General features: G+C 40.8%; 1 protein-coding gene across 2 annotated transcripts in view; it reads right to left on the bottom strand.

Annotated features, from left to right (window-relative positions):
• Positions 1–2,285: 2,285 nt before the first annotated feature.
• VWC2 (von Willebrand factor C domain containing 2) overlaps positions 2,286–20,729 on the bottom strand; it is a 556,254-nt gene continuing 537,810 nt past the window's right edge. For both annotated transcript variants that reach the window (XM_085606616.1, XM_085606617.1), the window contains exon 4: positions 2,286–2,753. In XM_085606616.1, the coding sequence (XP_085462742.1) occupies positions 2,602–2,753 (152 nt within the window). In that variant the 3' untranslated portion in view covers positions 2,286–2,601. The remainder of the gene's footprint in view (positions 2,754–20,729) is intronic.

Here is a 20,729-nt window from a genome sequence, read left to right as displayed (position 1 = left end):
CTGAATCGGGCGATGAGAGTTTTTTGTGGTGCTCAAAGCATTTCCATCTTGTCTGACGGGGGGATTTTGGAAAGTGAGGCGGTCCTATTCTTACATCTGTCTGAAATGGGGAATGCGTACTACATGATGGAGCTGCATGATTTACTTGCAAGTTTATGGCGTGAGACGATTAGGTGTCATTGAGTGCGTTGTGTTTGCTGGTTGCAGTAGGGTTCGTGTGTGGGGCAGCAAACACCTTTCAGGGTTTATGCTGGTTGGCAGGAGAGTGGGGGGTGGGTAGTCAGATGCAGGCCTACCTACGCCTCAATAGGGGGTGTATGCAGGGTAGTATGACAGTGTGCAGGATGCCCTGGGATAGTGAAAGAAAGTGTTACATCGAAAGGAGGTTTGCAGAACTAGGGAGTACGAGTCTATGGAGGGAAGGAGATTGTGGGGCCTGGCGATGTGAAGAGAAGTGATGCTAATGGATTGGTGAAAGCTCTAAAAGGAAGAAAAGGGCGAGATATGAGATTCTGTTATGAAGTTATATGTTATTGAACTGTTTTGGAGTTTGCATCCTATCCTTATAAATGGCTTTTGCACCACCTGAAGTGTCAAGTGTGATTACTTTACGATTCAGAGTCTCATGGGAAGCAAAGGTGCATCCTAGTCTTCCCATGGGAGTGTTCGTGAAGGGGAAAAATGACGTAACAGGACAGGATAGGTTTAACAATAGGCAGGGGAGGGGTTTAAGCATAGTTTTAAAATAAATGCCTAGAGAGGCTTAACCTCTCTCTGGCTTTTACCCCAGCACAGCAGTTGTAGCGTTTGCCTCCCACCCACTCAGCAGATGAGGGAGGGAGTGAGTTAGTGGCTTAGCAATGGGGGGGGTTGCCCTGGCTAGGAAAGGTTGTAGGGCAGGTTAGACCAGGAAAGTGGGGGGTGGAGAGTCAGATGCAGGCCTACCCACCACTTGGGGCAGGGGGTGTATGCAGGGTAGTATGAAAGTGTGAAGGTTGACCCGGGATAGGGCAAGGAAGTGTTACATCGAAAGGAAGTTTGCAGAAGTAGGGAGAATGAGTCAATGGAGGGAAGGAGATTGTGGGACCAGGAGGTGTGAAAAGAAGTTATGCAACTGGATGAGTGAAAATTCTGGAAGGAAGAACAAAAGGGGGAGATGTGAGATTCTGTTGTGATGTTATATGTTATTGAACTGTTTTGGTTTTCGCATCCTGTCCTAATAAATGGCATTTTGCACTAACTGGAGTGTCAAGTTTGATTACTTCTCAATGGCAAACAGTAACATGCCGTTTTTAGCAATGCCAATAATCACAGATGGTTGTACATCATTCAAACAAATATAGAACATGTTGAGGCTTTTAAGTGATGTATTTGAGTGAGCTGGAAAAGGGCTTATTAGTGATATTTGCCAATCAGAGAACTTGCCACACATTGTACCTAAACAAAGCTAGCTGTCATGTATAAGGGTGGGCATGGCATAAGGGCATCATCAAGTTCTATTTGGGGCTGGGAATAACCGGGTCACAGAATCCCAATTTGCATCCCTCAGTATGTGCGGCCATATGCACACTGCGAATCACAAAAGTAGTTCATAAATATTGCCTCGACAGGGGTAAAACCGTGATCATTTCCAGTGAACGGAGGCGTCTGAGAGGAGTTGGTGAATACCTGCTGACTCACGTGTTTGTGGTTGATCACAAATGTTGTAGGCACAGCACACTTACAAAATGTCCACTCCCGATCTCTGGGCTGGGATTTACTCATGTGCAATATTACATTATCAACAGTACATTGTTCGCATCGGTAAAAGCATTTAGAACTAGAGAGTAACCTTTCGGAATTCCTCAAAGCCGTAAATGGAACAATTTTCACGTGAAAGTCAGATTTACTGTGCAAGTGACTGAATCGGGCATGGAATTGAACGCCTCTCATATTTGGGGGCATCTGTGTCTCTGCGTGTGGACACAGAGGTCTGGTCAAGCCTTACAGAGATACACACACGCAAAACTTTATCGCCATAAACTCTGAAGCTTGCAGAATTCTACTGCCTGATGTAATGTTCGATTAGTGAATAGATGTGTGCGTGTGTGTGTGCGTTTGTTTATATGTCTGTGAGAAGAACAGGCCATCTCACAACACAAAGATATGATATATATTTTCGTATCCACTGTCTGTTATGCCTGTTGCATCTGGTTAAACGTGTTACACACATTCCTGCAAATCTAAAATGGTCATTAACTCAAAAAATAAATATTTGTTTACATGGGTACAACTACAAAATAAACCAGAATAATGAACAGTACTTTATTTTGCTTATCCCTATAAAACATTTATTTTATACCCTATAACAGCATTATAGAGCTACACGTAATATTTATATGTACTTTAGTATAACCACTGTGAAAAAGCACATTTAGTGAACATAAATCTATATAGTGATGTGTTTCTTAAGGTTTATGAAAAACATATAGCAAGATTCTATATTATTGTTAAGTCTTCGGTCCCAAGGCCTTCTCATTGAAGGGATTCTGATTGTCCAGGTTCATCTAAGATATCAATATCAGATTATAAAAAGAGTGAGCACTTCGACATTTCGATTCCTTAGATCTGCTTGCAGTCATGTCTCGTGCACATGGCTTGGCGTTCAATCCTCCAGGTGCCTTCCTCATAAGTGCAGTGGCATATCGTGCATTCGTCTGTTTTCACCTCTCGCCCCGCTGGAATGATGATGGTTTCTGCAAAGCAGTTTGGTCCTGAAAAGGCAAAGGACACGTCTTAGACTGGTCGCTGGTCAAAGATGATATTCATGTGATACATCACTACATCCATCTCATGTTTACTGACTCCATATAGCACCTTATCTTAATCTGTGCGCAGAGTCCTAAAAGTGGTATAAACTCGTTCAGCAAAAAGAATACAGCTTAGGGCGAATCTGTTTTCCTCATTGTGGATTCTTGTGTAGCCAGTACTCAACAGTACTCAACAAACTCCTCACAATTCTAATATATGCAAACGTCAAAATGTGGCGTAAGCGAGTACAAAACTTCACATCTAATGTTATGTCATCATATTTGTTGTTAGTCGTGAACCGTTTCAACATGGCCACATAATTGTGGGGCATATGTGTAAGAAAGTGGTGAAGTGCGGGTTAGCTCAAAAATTACTAACGCAGCGCTCCGTCACTTTAGAAATGCAGGGATGTGCCGTATTTACAATAAACCGGTACATCCTTGCGTTTATCCCAGCGCTGGCGCTAAATTCAGCTGCCTAGTGCCAAAGCACATAAACAAGCCCCTATCGCCACTGGAACGTCACTTTTAAACCCTATGCCTTATTTACAAGGTGCGTTAAGCCACTTGTAAATAAGGCCCCCTTTCCCGCTACACTTAGTGTGAAATGGGTGTGCAATGGGTGCTGTGGTGGGCGTCCTGCCGCAACACCCATTGATTTTGACGTTGCCCCCTATTTAAAAGGGAGATATAAATTGGAGGCAGTACCAACATTAAGGCCAGGGAATATCTGGTCTTAACAAGGCGAAACGAGGACAAATGCTTAATTTCTCCTCGTTTCAGCGGTTTCTATGAGTGCTGCAGCACATATAGAAACAGCAAATTGCCATGAATGATTGTTTATATGCAGGTAGGGACACAGGTTTCTCCCTACGCCGGTGCTAAATTCAGCTGCCTAGCGCCAACGCAGGCACCCTTGCACCACAGTGCCCCCTGCGTTGAGAGAATGATTGTTTATGTGTTCCTTCCTGCACATAAACAATCATTTAAAAAATGACGATTTGCACCTTCTATGTTTGCTGCACAAAGCAGCACACATAGAAGATACAAATCACCATTCTGGATTGTTTATGTGCAGGAAGGGATAGCTTCCTGCACATATGCAATCATTCCCTCAACACAGGCACCCTTGGACTCCAGGCAGGAGTATGTCACCATGACACAAATATTCTAGTAATGTAATTGTAGTGGTAACACTGTTTTGGCAAACATTTCACCTCATTACCAGTTTAACACCTGCATCTAGCAATCTGCAAATCAAATGCGACCAGCTAGCGTTTGCATAGTGTGTGCTACTACAACGTACCAAGTGACTTTTGGTCCTTTTGAGGTAGACACCATTTTTGTTTAAATATGCAGAAAACCCCATGACGGGCAGAAGCATTTTTTCCAGTGGCCCTGACTGTATGTATTGCTAAAAATAAGACTTGGTGTTTGCAGGATTATCAGTAATGTTTATAATGCAGCCAAGAGAGTTTCCAATTTCTACAAAAGTCATGCTTGCTATCACCAGTGAATAAGGAAATCTAAATCCCATTGGCAAAAAATTCCCTTTAATCCTTCAATATTCTGACACGTCTTGTCACAGGATGTCATACTTCGATGACATGTTGTGTCACTTTCATCAAACTTACATTCCTAACAGATCGGGTAAACGTTCCCCACTAACTATTTCATTCTAATGCATGCAGTTACAGTGATTACACCATACCCAACAGTCCTGTGCTGACAGCATGTAAATTATAGTGGATGTTCAGTGTCAAAAGAGACGGCCCTTTAAACACAAAAAAAACCCAGTGTTTGCTGACGTCCTCTCAACACCATGGTGCAAGGGTGCCTGCGCTGTAAGATTGTTTTTGTGTAGGAAAGGACACCTGCCTCCACAAAAATAATCCCCGTAGTCATAGTCCTCTTTCTATGTGTGTTGCAGAATGCTTTTTGGGGCTTCTCACTCCCATTTCCCATTTCTTAGCTCCAGTGTACCTTATCTATTTCTATTTTACAGTGCTGACACTGCTGTCAGCCATGTTAGAGCAGTAAAGTAAAAAACTAAGAAAAAAGGGCCATCACTGAAATACTGTGCATGTGTGCGAAGCAAAGCTTGATCATGCAAGTGTCATGAAGGATGTGCAGACATATGTGCACATGTCAGATATCTTGTAGTGGTAAGAACAAACTTTTCAATATGGCTACCATGTGCACACATGCACACACGTCTCATGATCAGCATGGGTCAATTTCACTTTTCCTTTAGTTTACGATTCCATATGGCGAACGGCAAGATAAAATAAAGTGAGTGGGGGTACACCAAGGGCAGCATGCGGTAGCAGTGTAATAACCACTTCATCTATAAACAAGAGAATACGGAAAAAAATATGACTGGATGCCAAGATGGCAGGCACACAGTTTTCTTTGTAGTTAAAAGTACTGATTCTGTTTTGCCCTTTAACAATATTATCTTCAACCCTGCATCATGTGCTGTACCCAAAGATGAGCTTCAGCAAGTAAGACCTAGGAGTAGAGTGAGTTAGAGATTTTTAAATTACATTTTTTAGCAAAGGGCTTAACATCCTCATGTACAAATTGATATCAGCATGGGAATGTAATAAATTAACTCACAATAAAGTAAATGCAAGCTGGCGTGTACATAATTGCTACAATTAATCAGTGCATGGGAGGCATGGAAGGATGCTACCAAACGCCTGATGCATATTACAATTCATAATCTGCATTAATCAAGTTGGCAAGTGAGTCTGCTAATGTATTTCTTGATATATAGACAAAGGATACAAAGAAATCAGTCCGAGAGGCTGGCTTATCAGTGTCGCTGTCAGCAGACTCTTGAGTTTTAAGGGTGCTGTAATTTCCGTGCAAATGTAAACTTACCACATGATATACCAAGAGGTATGTGAAATTTAGCACCACGAAGATCGAGTTCAATCCACTGCGGATACTTTCCACGACCACACACACTATGGGAGGTTACGGGGTTCCTTTATCTTGTACAGTGAATTAAGTCATTTAGGTACATTTTCTGTGTGTGTAGAATACTGAATAAAAGGGCAGCTGAGAATATCATCCTCTTAGTGCCATGCGTTCTGTGATGGCACCAGCACATTTCACAAATTCTTCCCTTTTCAGCACTTTAGCTCCCAAGCTGCCAGGTGATGAACACTACTTGTTCACTGTCCACTCAGCCTCTTTGTAGGTTTTCCATTAGGGCACAGAGGATACCAGTTCTCACCTCCTTTGCATTTTGCACGGGAAATTGACCTTTACATAGCATGGATTGTCTAAAGCATTTTATTCCATTTTATTCTATTGATGCAGATTTGCAGAGCATAACTTCATATTTATTACCAATGTTGATTGTGGGGAGAGGGCATTGCGCACTAGATGCAACGCCTCCTTTGTCTTGAGGCCTCATGCTCGCTGAAAAATGTGATCTAGTGGCCTCACTAGATGGCCCTCTAGCTCCACGCTGATGATCCTAGTCCTGAATGGAGAGCGCCTTATTTTCAGTCTTGTGTTGCAGGAACGTGCTTCTACACAAAAATGGTAAGTGTCTGAACTCTTTCCTTGCTGAATTCCTCTTATTCTCACCAATTTCAGAGGAGCGAACAGTTTCTCCACATAACGACCGTCATTTTGACTCGTCCTCATCGTGCTGCATGATTTTTCCAAAACACACTTTTCCGCCCTCAGGAAGCACCGGTTTGACACCATGAGAGGGGCAACGGGATAGCTTAATTTTTACTGAAAACCCTCTTGGTTTTCATATTTTTGCCACTCCTAGTGCTATAATCTGTTGTTCCTGCCAGCAGCCGCCATTTTGAGAGTCTCCTGCCATGTCATGCATCATTTGACTGTTGCTTCAAAGGGCACCCAGATTTTAGATCCTTGGGCTGCCAAACTATTCTAGCACTTGGGTATCCTTAAATTTTACATCACGCTGCCTATTTGATGATCTATTAACACTATACAAAGGAACCCAGGATTTCCGAACTTCCTTGCAAGGAGCCTCTTTTCTTGATCACCTCCACTCGTACAAAGATCTCTTATTGTTTCTTCATACCATTTTAGTGACTTTATGTGAGCAACTTGTCCTTCGTAGATTATTATTTTATTGTGTATGCTAATGCTTTGTCTTTAGCATGCATTAACCTTATTGCATCATAATAAATTGGTTTGATGCGGCTCACACTAGAAATGTGCTTTCTGGATCTCTCAGTTTACAATATATAATTGTGTTTCAAAAATATTGTTACAGGTGATGTAATCTTGTATTCTGTTTGTGCAGTGTACACTTTGCTCTAAAAATTTCTCCCTGCATAATACTACTTTCAGTGGAGCATTTGTACCCGAGTTTTAATTGGCAACCTGTTTTATGAGGAGAATACATCATTAGAAACCTCAGTGTACATCCTCTTCTGCCTTGTAGCGAGAACACAGCTACTTTTTATCTTAAAGAAAAAATCTACACTATCTGTGGTGGAAGCGCAAGTTAGCCTAATGGATTAACCACATGTGCTGATTCCTAAATATCAAATATCTGCCAAATCTTTGCCTTTGTCTTCAAATAAACTTCCAAAGAAGATCCTCCTTATCCAGTAAAAAGCCGTCTCCCATATCTATGGAACTAATACTAGAAGAAATATGGGCATTGAAACCTTTCATGGAGGATACTACAGAGACACTTCACAACCTTGAGGATTAATGGTAATTTATGGACAAACAAGTCTCTGATTTAGAACAACAGTTCAGTGGCATCCAATATTCTGCATCCACAATTCACAAGATGCAATTGGAAATAAACAACTTAAAAAAGACACACTGATGATCTTGACAATAGGATCTGCAGAGAGAATCTCTGAATTATGGTTTACCGCGAAATGTGGAGGGCAATGACCCCCTACAATTCTTCAAAGAATTTATTCCGAAAGTTCTGGATCTTCCTTCGTCTATTTCTCTGAACATCCGACGCGCTCATAGATTGAGCCCCAGATCTACTTCTAAACCCAGAGGTGTCATCATCCTGTTTTTGAAACACATTGACCCATAAAGGTTCTCAGCTTCGTAAAAATGAAGAAGCAAATAACATGGTCCCCGCATAAACTTTATTTCTCTCAGGACATTGCAAAGATTACAGTAGACAGATGCAAACAATTTCTAGATCTTAGACCACATCTAAGAGCTATCTATTCTAGATATGGCCTCATTCACCTTTGCCATTTCAAAGTAACCTATAAAGATAATAAAACAATCTACACTGATCCTGTAAAATTAAAATCTTTCTTCATCAATGTAGAGAAGATTTAATGGAATAACTAAAAAGCAGTTTACTCTTTTCTACCTCTATACAATGTTTGTGTATATGTTGTTCTTTATATCTGCTTCCTCTTATTAACGTTTTCTTTCCTTCACAACATCTCTTCCTACCATGACATTTCTCCTGATGTTCAGACCATCTGGAGTTTCTCTGTGTTTGTCTTGTCTTTCATGGTTTCCCCTGCACCCTGTGCTCACATGGATATTCTTCCCGTAGGTATGTCTTACAGTCGTCAGTTTTATGACTGGTACTGTCTTTTTCTTCTTGTTTGTTATCTGTTTAGTCTATCCTTCTCTTTTTTCTTATCTTTCGCTTCTTCATGCACTATCTATCCCTTTTCGTTTTGCACTTTGTATTTTACATGTTTCTTCTTTCTTTTAAAGTTACACATTTCATTTCCCAATTTATTGTTTATTCATTGTAAGCACTGTTTTTTCTACCGCTCTCTTACTGTCGTCATTCAGAGTAACCGCATGGAATGTTAAGTGTTTAAATAACCTAATTAAAAGGCAGAGAGTTCTCTCACACTTATCCAAATTATATACGGACATTGAACTTTTTCAGGAAATGCGTTTAACTGATACTGAAGCTTAAAAATTAAAGACATTATTGGTCATGTATTTTTCTCTCCTGCTGTACATAAAAAATGACACTATGTTCACAAGAAACTGAATGTTACCACCATTTCCCATTCCACAGACACAGTTGATATATTAATTGACAAAATTCTTCTCTCAAACCTTAAGTGTACGGTCCCCCAGTAATAAATAATTCTATTTGGCCTGATCTCACTAAACAAGTCTTGAATATCACTGGGGAATATTTTATTATAGGAGGTGATTGTAATCAAATTTCTGGTCCAATTTTATAAAATTATAGATTGATTCACGGAGAATTGCTGACCCCACTATAAGAGAATATACCTTCTTTTCCCAAGTACACTGCACTCAATCTAGAATTGATTATATTTTTACCTCCAAATCACTAGTTCAAGTCTTATAAATGCTGAAATTTGTTCTATTTTGACTTCTGATCACGATCCCACTATTACTGACTTTGATTTATTACCAATTCGACATAATTTAAAAAGATGGAGATTCAATAACTCCCTCCTTTTAGATTCCATACTTAATAAACAATTCACAAACTTCATTAATTAATTCTTTACACTTACAACTCTCAAATTGCTCCAATGCATATATTATGGGACTCTTTTAAACACTCAGAAAGAGGTTATATCATTCACTGTGTACATAGTAAGGAGAAAAAAGCTGAAAACGCCTCAAAATCCTTACTGACAGAAATCAAAAAGCTAGAACACGCATCTGTTAATCCTTGCGCCACGGAACACTGTATTGTAAATACAGCGCATCCATAGTGGCACAAGGAAATTTGTCGCTGACGCAAGGAAACTGACGCATCTATGCAGATGGGTCAGTTCCTTGTAAATCTGCCCCCCCCATTTCTAACACTATACATAATATGGGGCAGATTTACAAGGAAATGACGCATCTACATAGATACGTCAGTTTCCTTTCGTCAGCGGCAAATGTCCTTGCGCCACTATGGATGCGCTGTATTTACAATACAGTGCTCCATGGCGCAAGGATCAACAGATGCGTCAGAAATTCTGACGCATCAGTTGGCACAAAAGTGATGCATTGCTGGAGTTGCTTATGAAAGTGACGCAACTCCAGCATTGCCCCACAATAGATGGGTGAGTCCCATTCAAAAAGCCCTGCATCATTCCTTACACCTGGTCTGAGCAGGCGTAGGGATTTTGACGCAGTGAATGCGTAGCGTGACGCAGTGAAACCTTGCAGATTTCACTGCATCAGTTCTACATGGCTTTTTGCATGGGAACGCCCACTCTGCATACATTCTACCTGACGCAGGTATAATGTGACGCAGGGCTTTATAACATGACACATTTCCCTAGATGCGTCACATTGTAAATGGGCCGCAACATTTACGCCGCGGCTGCGTCACAATAGTGACGCAACTGAGGTGCAAAAGGCATGCAAGGGGCTTGTAAATCTGCCCCTATATTTTAGGAAGCCTATTCCCAATTTGGTCTTATCTATCACAGCCACCTTACCCATTAGACATGTCAAGAGCTATAGCCTTTCAACAAATAACTTCTATTCGGAAAAAAAACATAGACATTTCATATACAGCTTGGCAGTATGCTATTTGCTTTAATAAATGATTGGATGGACCCAATGTACATCCAATTTCATTAGCTCTTAAGAGAGAAGGAATATGGTCACCTTTAACATTGTTTCTTGATAATTTAAGCAATCATAGAAAGTCAGTTGATATTGTTGCTGAGTAGGTTTCCAAACTACCTTGAATTGTTTTCAGATTTTGCTTCTAGGTTTATGCTGACTTAATATTTGTAATGCTTATCGATAGTGCTCACAGTGTTCTGTTTTAGAACGTTTGTTTCAATCTTTTACCATTTATATGCCATTACTCTCTTTTCTCCCTCTCCTTTCTTTCACCTACTCATGATGTTTTATTGAAACTTTATCCCAATTATTTTACCTTTTGCTTATTTCTTCTTTGTCATACAGATGTACCCTATAGCATCAATGTATTATCTTTCACATGTTCAACAGCACTCTCCTATGTTATTAATTAGGACTATTATTCAATAAAACATGCTTTAACTAAAAATTTTAAAAAATACTTGATCTAGTATATTACTTTTTACAGTTCTATTTGGATGAATTATGCCAAGGTAATTTGTCACCCCTAGAAGATTTAAACAAAGGCATGCAGTGACAACCAGGACACAAGGGCTGAAATCTGTATAGTAACGGGCCTTGATCTTGAAGTTACTAGCGCATCTAATTCAAGTTTACCAGCGTAAAGAGCTGCAAGTGCGAGTTCAAACCCAGTTTTTTTAATTATAAAAAGCGGATTTTGCACTTATATATCAATTCACTCATATACAGGTGTATCAGAGTGGGAATGTCCTTGAAGCATTCACACACCCACAAACCTACTTGTTTAGGGTTATTCAGCAACCATTTTCCGACCCCTTGCTATCCTACAAATGGTCAGAGATTTACTTGTAAATAAATTTCTTTTCATAATGAGAAAGGGGGGAGGCTCCCTCATAATTTGTGGAGGTATTGGAAGGGGGTCTATCCTTTGGGAAAATATTTTCTCTATTTCGGAAAAAAAATAGCAAGTACATTTACAATTGCTTACTTCTTCTGCATGCAATAATAAAGACATACATTCTGCCATGCGCAAATGGGTGTATTTAGACTGATTATTGTAGATCAATTTGTTTCCATGGGGCCGCCCTACGTTACAAAGAGAAAAAGATAACAAACATTTTGATCAGACCCCAAAAGAGATTTTTTTTAAGGAATGAGGTATATCCAAGTGCATAGAACAGTGGTTCTTAAGCCATTCACTTCTTTTGACCCTCAATTATTCAATAGTGGAATCCGGGGAACGCCACTGAATCCTTCTTAGAAAACGGCGACCCCCACTGAGTCATTGATGGAAGCCTGGGAGTTTGGCCTAAGAAACAATCATTCATGAAACAAATACACAAAGATGAATACATTTATTTAATTCACATACAAAAATGAAAAACATTATTTTAATGGGAAGACAGGAACTTTTCAAAATTCATTTGAGGCCACCCATCATCCATTCTACATTCTGTTTTATGCACTTGCACTGCTCCTACAAACCAGTCTAGTGACACCCACTGGGGGGCATATTTATTAAAGAGATGCATCGCCCTTGTGCCACGGTGCAAGGAGGATGCCAATTCTAATAAAGCCACGCAAGGGCACCTTGCGTGGCCATGCGTAACTTGATAAATCTAGAGTAACGCAACGCAGAGCAAATCGCTGCATTGTGTTACTCTGCCCCTTATTATAGGAGGTGATTGTAATTAAATTGCTGTTCTAATTTTATATAGTTTCCAAAGTCAAATGTATTCCCTCAAAAATGCATTAAAGCCTTTTGTTCAACCATATCGCAAAAATCATAGATTGATTCACGGAGAATTGCTGACCCCACTATAAGAGAATATACCTTCTTTTCCCCAGCACACTGCACTCAGTCTAAAATTGATTATATTTTTACGTCCAAATCACTAGTTCAAAGTCTTATAAATGCTGACATTTGTTCTATTTTGATTTCTGATCACGATCCCACTATTACTGACTTTGATTTATTATCAATTCAACATCATTTAAAATAAATGGAGATTCAATAACTCCCTCCTTTTAGATTCCATAATTAATACACAATTCATAAACTTCATCAATGAATTTTTTACACTGAACACCTCTCAAGTTACTCCAATGCATATATTATGGGACTCTCCTCCAATGCATATATTATGGGACTCTTTCAAAAACTCAGCAAGAGGTTATATCCTTCACTTTGTACATAGTAAGGAGAAAAAAGCTGAAAACACCTCAAAATCCTTACTGACAGATATCAAAAAGCTAGAACATACATTTTACCATTCCAATGCATTTGAGACTCTTCAAGATCTTATAGAAGGACAATTTATATTCAATAAATTGTCTACCGAATAGGCTTCTTCAATAATATTTAGACAAAATGATAGCTATTGTGGGGGTAGGAATAACGCAGGTAGACTTTAAGCCAATTATTTAAAGATCAAACAAGAATGGAAAAAGATTGACTCCATTAAGAACTTACAGAATCAAACACTTATTAAAGATGAAGATATCTTGAAAGAATGTTCTACCTTCTATAAATCTTTATATACGCCTGAAACTTCACTTATCTCTACTTACTTAAACTTCACTACTAAACCTACTTTTTAAGGATCTGGACATTTTCTGCTTGGAATCGGACATTATCCTTCAGGACATTATAACTACAGTCAAAAAATGTAAACCAAATAAATCTCCAGGAACAGATGGATTCACATCTGAATTTTATTCTCGCTTTTCAACACTTCTATTTCCATGGCACCTCAAACTCAATTATTATTTTGCTCATTCTCAAACTGCTTATGGTACTTTCAAGAACCTTTTATTTGTTTAATTCCCAAACAATATAGAGATTCACAACAATGTAAAAATTACAGCGCCTTTTCCTTAGTTAATGTTGAATACAAAATCTTCGCCAAAATTCTGCCACTCATATTTTATCCCTTACTGCCCCATATGATTAAGCCAAGACAAGTTGGATTTATAAAAGGCTGTTTCTCCTCTCATAACAGGAGATTTTTTTTATTGTCCTAGGTAGATACTCCAAACTCTTTCATGAATTAGCTGCCAGTGCTTTAGACGCTGAAATTTCTTTGACCAAGTTAGTTAGTAGTTTATGTTTCAAGCTTTACAGTGGTTTGACTTTGGTCCAAAATCCTAAACCTTATATCTTTACTATATTGCAATTCCAAAGCAGCTATCTTTGTCAGTGATATGACCTCTACATGGAGGAGTATGTCAGGGTTGTCCCCAAGCATCTCTTTTATTTATAATGGCATTGGAACCATTTTTATTAAGAATTTTAAAAAAACATGTATTTGTTTTTTTCATATACAGATCCCCACCTAAAATTATCAGTATATGCTGATCAAATTTCTCTTTATCTTTCTAACCCATCTAATTGTATTCCTGCCTTTCCATATAAGGTCCACCAAATTTCTATTGCCTCAGGTTATAAACTAAATATAGATAAATCCAAGATTTTACCTCCAACAAAGATTAGATATTTGCATCTGTGGATCACCAATTCTATTAAAATAACGCTTACATTAATTTTGAAGAAGTAATACAAAAGCTAGGAAATTATTGTACTAAATGGAAACCTCAATTTTTATCCTGGTGGGAAAAATTAAGTTAAATGAAAATGATGCTGTCTCCTCATATGATGGACCTAATTTCCATGGTCTTTGTTCATATTCTGTTGTAATTCTTCAAGGAAATACATTCAGTTCTTTCACGTTTCTTATGCAATAATAAACATGCTCGCATGTCCCTGTTATGGTTGAAACTACCTAAACATCACGATGATGGAAATGTTCTCAATTTTTCGAAATTTCTAAATTCCATGAAGCTTTTTGTCTCACAAAATCATACCATTGGCTTCAGAATAACAGTTAGTCACCTAAACCTTTGTTATTTCATTAAATCCTCATATATTTCCCCCATTTCTTTTACTGAATTGTGATCCTTTTCATTCAAGAAGAGTTTTCTTTCTCATCCCTCTATTGTATATTCATATAAATTCCTGAGACCTCTCTTTTTCCAAATTCCTTTTCTCACACTAATTTTATAAATTCCTCCCATTGGTACAATAAATATCTTAAAATAAATAATAGAACTTTCTTTTGGAAAATTTGAAAGGATAAAGTCTTTAACCTCAATAACCAACTAATTCTTAATGACACCCCCTCTATTTTCTGCAGCACAGACATTTTTTCAATTGCCCCAATCATTTTTTCATATATACACACAATTAATTAATCACATTCAAGAATATATATCATTATTAGAGGATGGTAATATATCATCTCAGTATGACCATATTTTACTTACTTTATTAACATGTAATTCTAAACCTGATTTTATTAACAAACACCATTTCTTTTTTTCCACAATTAGAACCAAATCTACTTTAGAATTGCAATGGGAAAATGATTTGCAAGCACAATGGGCTACTTAATGCTGGGATAAGATTTGGTCTAAATTAAATGCAGCTTCCAGAGCAGCAAACGTTACCCAAACAATGTTCTTTACATAAAACAGATTACTTGTTACTCTTACCCTATTATATAAAATTAAAGTCACAATGCATGACTTTTGCTGCTGGCCCTTCAAGGCACCTCATTGTGATTTGTTGCATATGTTATTCCTTTGTCCTCATATTCATGCTTTTTGGTTACAAGTTTGGGGCCAGCTCACTAAGATTTATATAGTCAGCATTCCATATACTATATGTTGGAACTGGCCCTTTTTGCGGGGCCATCCCCAAACGTTTTGCCTTCCTCCTGTAGTTTTTCTGACCTGTTTTGTTGGTTTTATGACTCTTAGCACTTTACCTCTGCTATTCAGTGTTAAAGTGTTTGGCATATTTAATGTACCTGCAAATCCCTTGTATAGTGGCATCCCATATACCCAGGGCCTGTGAATTGAATGCTACTAGTGGGCCTCCAGTGCTGCTTGCGCCACCCACAGAAGTAGCCTTTCAAACCTGTCTCAGTTCTGCCACTGCAGGGCCTAAATGTGCAGTTTACTGCCACATTGACTTGGCATTTAAAGATACTGCCAAGCCTGAAACTCCCCTTTTTCTACATAGGCCATAGGTAGCCCTATGGGCATGTTGCTGTGTAGGTGAAAGGTAGGACATGAGCCTTAGCTGTGTGGCATGTCCTTTTAGTGACAAACAGCCTATTTGGTTTCTCACTTCTGTGAAGCTGCCCTCTCATAGGTTTGCATTGGGAGTACCCTGAAATGTGCTACTTTTCTAATATGAAAGGGCTAACATGGCCATGTTGGTATGTTTGGAATAGTAGTAATACATCCTGCTTATTGGTGATGGCAGATTTGTTATTTCTATTTCAGAAATGTCACTTTTAGTAGTGGGCATTTCTTATGACTCTGTGCCCTGCCTGGATGTGTATTTACCATCTGGTTTAGACTGACAGGAGAAGGGGATGTGCATTCAGTCTAGACAATCACAAGAGGGGTTGAAGTGTGTCCCACCTTTCCAGGGTGACTCAGCGTTGGGCTAAATAGACCTTCTTAGCTGCATTTAGAGTGGTGGGAGGTTTTCCCTTGCACCTGAATAGGCCTGGTCTTTATTTAGAGTGGTAGGAGGAGTTGCACCTGCACATGAATAGGGCTGTGCCTGACTTTCACAATGCTTTCTCCGCCCCCCTGTAGTGTGTCTGGAGCCATGCTTGGCATTGAATGGGGGAGCAAAGACTTTTCGACTATAAGTACAGGGGATGTGACCCCGTATTTGGAGGTACTGCGTGGGACTTGTAACCAGACGCTGCTGGCTCTACATGCTGCATCAGAGGTTTGCTGTACTGCCAGAAGAACCACCATTGGATGGACTTGCTTGTTGTGCTCCCCTGTGGCCTGCAGAGCTACCAGAAAAGCTGCAATTTTGCTCACTCACTTCTTTGTTTTGAGCTGCTGCTTGTTTCCTGCTGAGTGTGTGCCCAAGTGATCTCCTAGGGTCTGTTGCATGTCTCATTATCATAGCGCGTAGTGAGCACTTCGTTTTACCTTGTGTAAGCAATCAGCTTGTGTGGAGCGCTCTGCTGCTGTCTTATGATCAGTGCGAGGCAAGAGCTTCATTTATTGTCCTGAACTTGCCCTCATCTGGCAGAGATCGATCTGCAAGGAAGCGTGCTTCAATCGGTGGGAGCATATTGGATTACCAGCTGCTTTGTGAATGGGGAAGGAGGGCAGCACTTCAGCGTACCCACCGGCACACTGCCTTTTATTGGGCGTAGCACCAGAAAGGCGCTTTTTCCTCTGCTAAAAATACTCACTCCCCACCGCTGGCCAGATTGAGCAGTCTGCTCCAATCTGGGTTCACTGGGGATTCCATTGCGGGATGCACCGGTACCGCATGTGCTAGGAAGGGCGCTGGGTTATTGCCGTGTCCGCATTGCCGCCGCACTGTGAGGAGTCCCCCTTGGAGGGGTCCCACCGCATGTTGTGGGAACCTCCCAGCGTTGCCCTCCCTCCGGATGGGGTGCGCCAGGAGACACCGTTGAAGCCACCTGCCACAAGAGGGAACAAGGGTCCCCAGTGATATGGGGCCCGCTCTACTCCAGGTTTATGGCTCCTGGTTGGCCGAAGAAGCTCTGCGGGCCTGACCAGTGTCTCAGCTGCATGCCCCAGCTGCAAAGGACCGACTAGGCTGCACTGCAGAGAGGAGCTGCACCTTCCGCTCAGCCGTGGAATTCCTTGTGGTTGGCCACACTAACAGCAGCCAGGCAGCCCAATACCCTGCAGAAATACACAGAGCAAAGGAACATTGTGCTTGGGAGGAGAGCAGCCCGACACTGCCCTCGTTGTGGCGGCTGCACCATATGGTTGTGGGCAGCTGCCTTTCAATGTGTGATATGTGGGGGACTCTGTGAGGGTTCCCCATCCAAAGCAGGGCATGTGGGTGGCCCCCTTTTTGTGGCACCTACCTTTGGGAGCACTGTCTTTGGCCCCACGCTGCCATGCACGGGATATACCTTGACGGAGGCCCCGACCCATGGAGTAACAATGGGCAGATTATGGTTTTGTCCCTAATAGGAGGGCAGGTGTCCCTGCATACTCCATTTCGAACCTGGGACTGACTGAGGGCGCCATATTCATGGTAAGAGTTAGGCAAGGGCCCTGTAACCTACGTGTGGTGTTTACACTACCTCTAAGCATATGATAGGAGTGCAGGTGCCACTCTTGGTGTTGTTTACTGTAACACATGGTAATGGGGATATACTGGGAGTGGGAAACAGCATTTACAATGCTGCTATTACCACGCAGGTAGGTAACAACGTGGTCGTTACAATGACCGCTTTGTTACCACGCGTGGCTTTACATCGCAAGTCGTTTCTACGACTTGCGCTAGGTGGCGCGCAACACCGGGGAATGTGTTGGATTTTAAATCCAACACCTTCCTTGCTGTTGCACTAACTTGAGTAGGAATTGTAATTTATACTATCCCTAAGTCCAGCGCGCCATCGTAGAAATGACTTGCGATGTAAAGCCACGCGTGGTAACAACATGGTCGTTGTAACAACCGCGTTGTAACCTACTGCGTGGTAATAGCACTCGTTGTAATGTGCTATATTCGCTGGGAGTAATTCTTTTGTGTTGTGCACTCCCTAACCGCTTGGTGCTCATGCACTGATGTTGTGATGTAGGCTGTTTTTCCCCACATTCCCAGAATGGGCATAGTATGCCCAACAGCCATGATTTATGTATAACCTAACTCCTGCATCTTAGGCCCTGCTGTGTTCTAATTCTTATTGTTTTACCTTGCATTTGTTAGGATAATGAACCTAGTTTCAGGATTTGCCGTAAACGTGCAGTGACTGTGGTTTTATAATGTGTGGGTATTTTATCCTATTGCGCTATCTATGCTGTTATGACCACTGCCTAGTGGCAAAGTGATGTTATGATGTATGTGACATCATGACAATTACCTAGTTGGCAAAGTGATATATGTGATAATGGTCTAATGTGTTTTATGTACAATACAAAGGATATTTTTATATAACCTTGTGTGGAGTCTCTTTTTGTGGTGTGTCACTGGTGTGTGTTTGTTGCTCAAACGCTTTACACATTGCCTCTGGGATGAGCCTGATTGCTCTGCCAAGCTACCAAGGGGGTGAGCAGGGGTTATCTTGTGTGTGTAACTCCCTTACCCTAATTAGAGTGGTGGGTTCTGCTGGGCTTAGGTGCATACCCTAGCCAACCAGAAACCCCGGGGCAGATTTACAAGCCCCTTGTGTGACTTTTGCATCGCAGTTGCGTCACTATTGTGACGCAGCCACTGCGTAAATGTTACGACCCATTTACAACGTGACGCATCTAGGGAGATGCGTCACGTTGTAAAACCCTGTGTCACATTATAGCTGCGTCAGGTATAATGTATGCAGGGTGGATGTTCCCATGCAAAAAGCCATGTAGAACTGACACAGTGAAATCTACAAGGTTTCACTGTATCACTCTACGCATTCACTGCGTCAAAATCCCTACGCCTGCTCAGACCAGGTGTAAGGAATGAACCAGGGCTTTTTGAATGGAACTCACCCATCTATTCTGGTGCATTGCTGGAATTGCGTCACTTTCATGAGCAGCTCCAGCAATGCGTCACTTTTGCGCCAACAGATGCGTCAGAATTTCTGACGCATCTGTTAATCCTTGCGCCATGGAGTGCTGTATTGTAAATACAGCGCATCCATATTGGCGCAAGGACATTCGGCGCTGACGCAAGGAAACTGACGCATCTATGCAGATGCGTCAGTTCCTTGTAAATCTGCCCCCATTTCTTACACTATACATAATATGGGGCAGATTTACAAGGAACTGATGCACTGAAGTTGCTAGCGCATCTAATTCAAGCTTACCAGCGTAAAGAGCTGCAAGTGCGAGTTCAAACCCAGTTTTTTAATTAAAAAAAGCTGATTTTGCACTTATATATCAATTCACTCAGATACAAGATCAGAGTGGGAATGTCCTTGAAGCATGTGCAGACCCCAAAACTACTTGTTTATGGGTATTCAGCAACCATTTTCCGACCCCCTTGCCATCCTACAAATGGTCAAAGATTAACTTATAAATAAATCCCTTTTCACAGTGAGATTGAGGGGGCGCCTCGTAATTTGTGGAGGTATTGGAAAGGGAATATATCTTCTCTCTGTCGGAAAAAAAAAAGAAAAAAAATTGCAGGTGCATTTACAATTGCTTTCTTTTTCTGCATGCAATAAAAAAGACATACATTCTGTAATGCGCAAACGTGTATTTAGACTGATTATCGTGTATCAATTTGTTTCTATGGGGCCGCCCTACGTTACAAAGAGAAAAAGATAACAAACATTTTGATCAGACCCCAAAAGAGATATTTTTATGGAACGAGGTATATCCAAGTGCATAGAACAGTGGTTCTTAACCCATTCACTTCTTTTGACCCTCAATTAATCAATAGTGGAATACGGGGAACACCCTGAATCCTTCTTAGAAAACGGTGACCCCCACTGAGTCATTGATGGAAGACTGGGAGTTTGGCCTAAGAAACAATCATTCATGAAACAAATACACAAAGGATGAAAAAATGCATTTAATTCACAAACAAATATGAAGAAGAAAAAAAATTTAAAGGGAAGACTGGAACTTTTCTGAATTCAGTCGAGGCCACCCATCGTCCATTCTACATTCTGTTTTATGCACTTGCACTGCTCCTACGAACCAGTCTCAGGATACCCACTGGGGAGCATATTTATTAAAGAGATGCATCACCGTTGCGCCACGGTGCAAGGAGGATGCCAATTCGAAGTCAGATTTATCAAGACACGCAAGGCCACCTTGCATGGCCGTGCGTAGCTTGATAAATCTAGAGTAACGCAACACAGAGCAAATCGCTGCATTGTGTTACTTTGCCCCCCACTAAGGCAGATTTTGGCGCATTCCCAGATTTACTATTACTGGTAGACCTAGGAATGCATACAAATGCTACACCTTCCCAGGAGAGGCGTAACTCCGAGAAATAGCTTTATTTCTCCTCTTTTTTTCCTCTTTCTATGTATGCTGCAGAAAATGCTTTAGAGAATTATTTTTGTGAAGTAAGGTGTCCCTTCCTGCAGAAAAACAACCCTGTCTGCATCGCAGGTACCCTTGCACCACGGCGCAAGGGAGTCTGCGTTGGTGCTAGGCAGCACATTGTGTGCCTGCACAAGGAAAAGACTGGAATGTGACGAATAATGTTAAATATGGCTTATTCCTGCCCTTTCCTATCATGCAGCACAGCAAGGTGGCTTACTGTGCTGTGTGACTTCTCGATAAATGTGCCCCATAATTTTTTGCTTCAATATCAAATTAGTATGATTTCATTTTCGAAGCAGGATTTGACAGATATCAATG

The sequence above is a fragment of the Triturus cristatus genome, chromosome 5_2 (assembly GCF_964204655.1).
Source record: "Triturus cristatus chromosome 5_2, aTriCri1.1, whole genome shotgun sequence".
Classification (NCBI taxonomy): Eukaryota; Metazoa; Chordata; class Amphibia; order Caudata; family Salamandridae; genus Triturus; species Triturus cristatus.
This window is presented reverse-complemented; position numbering and strand designations above follow the sequence as displayed.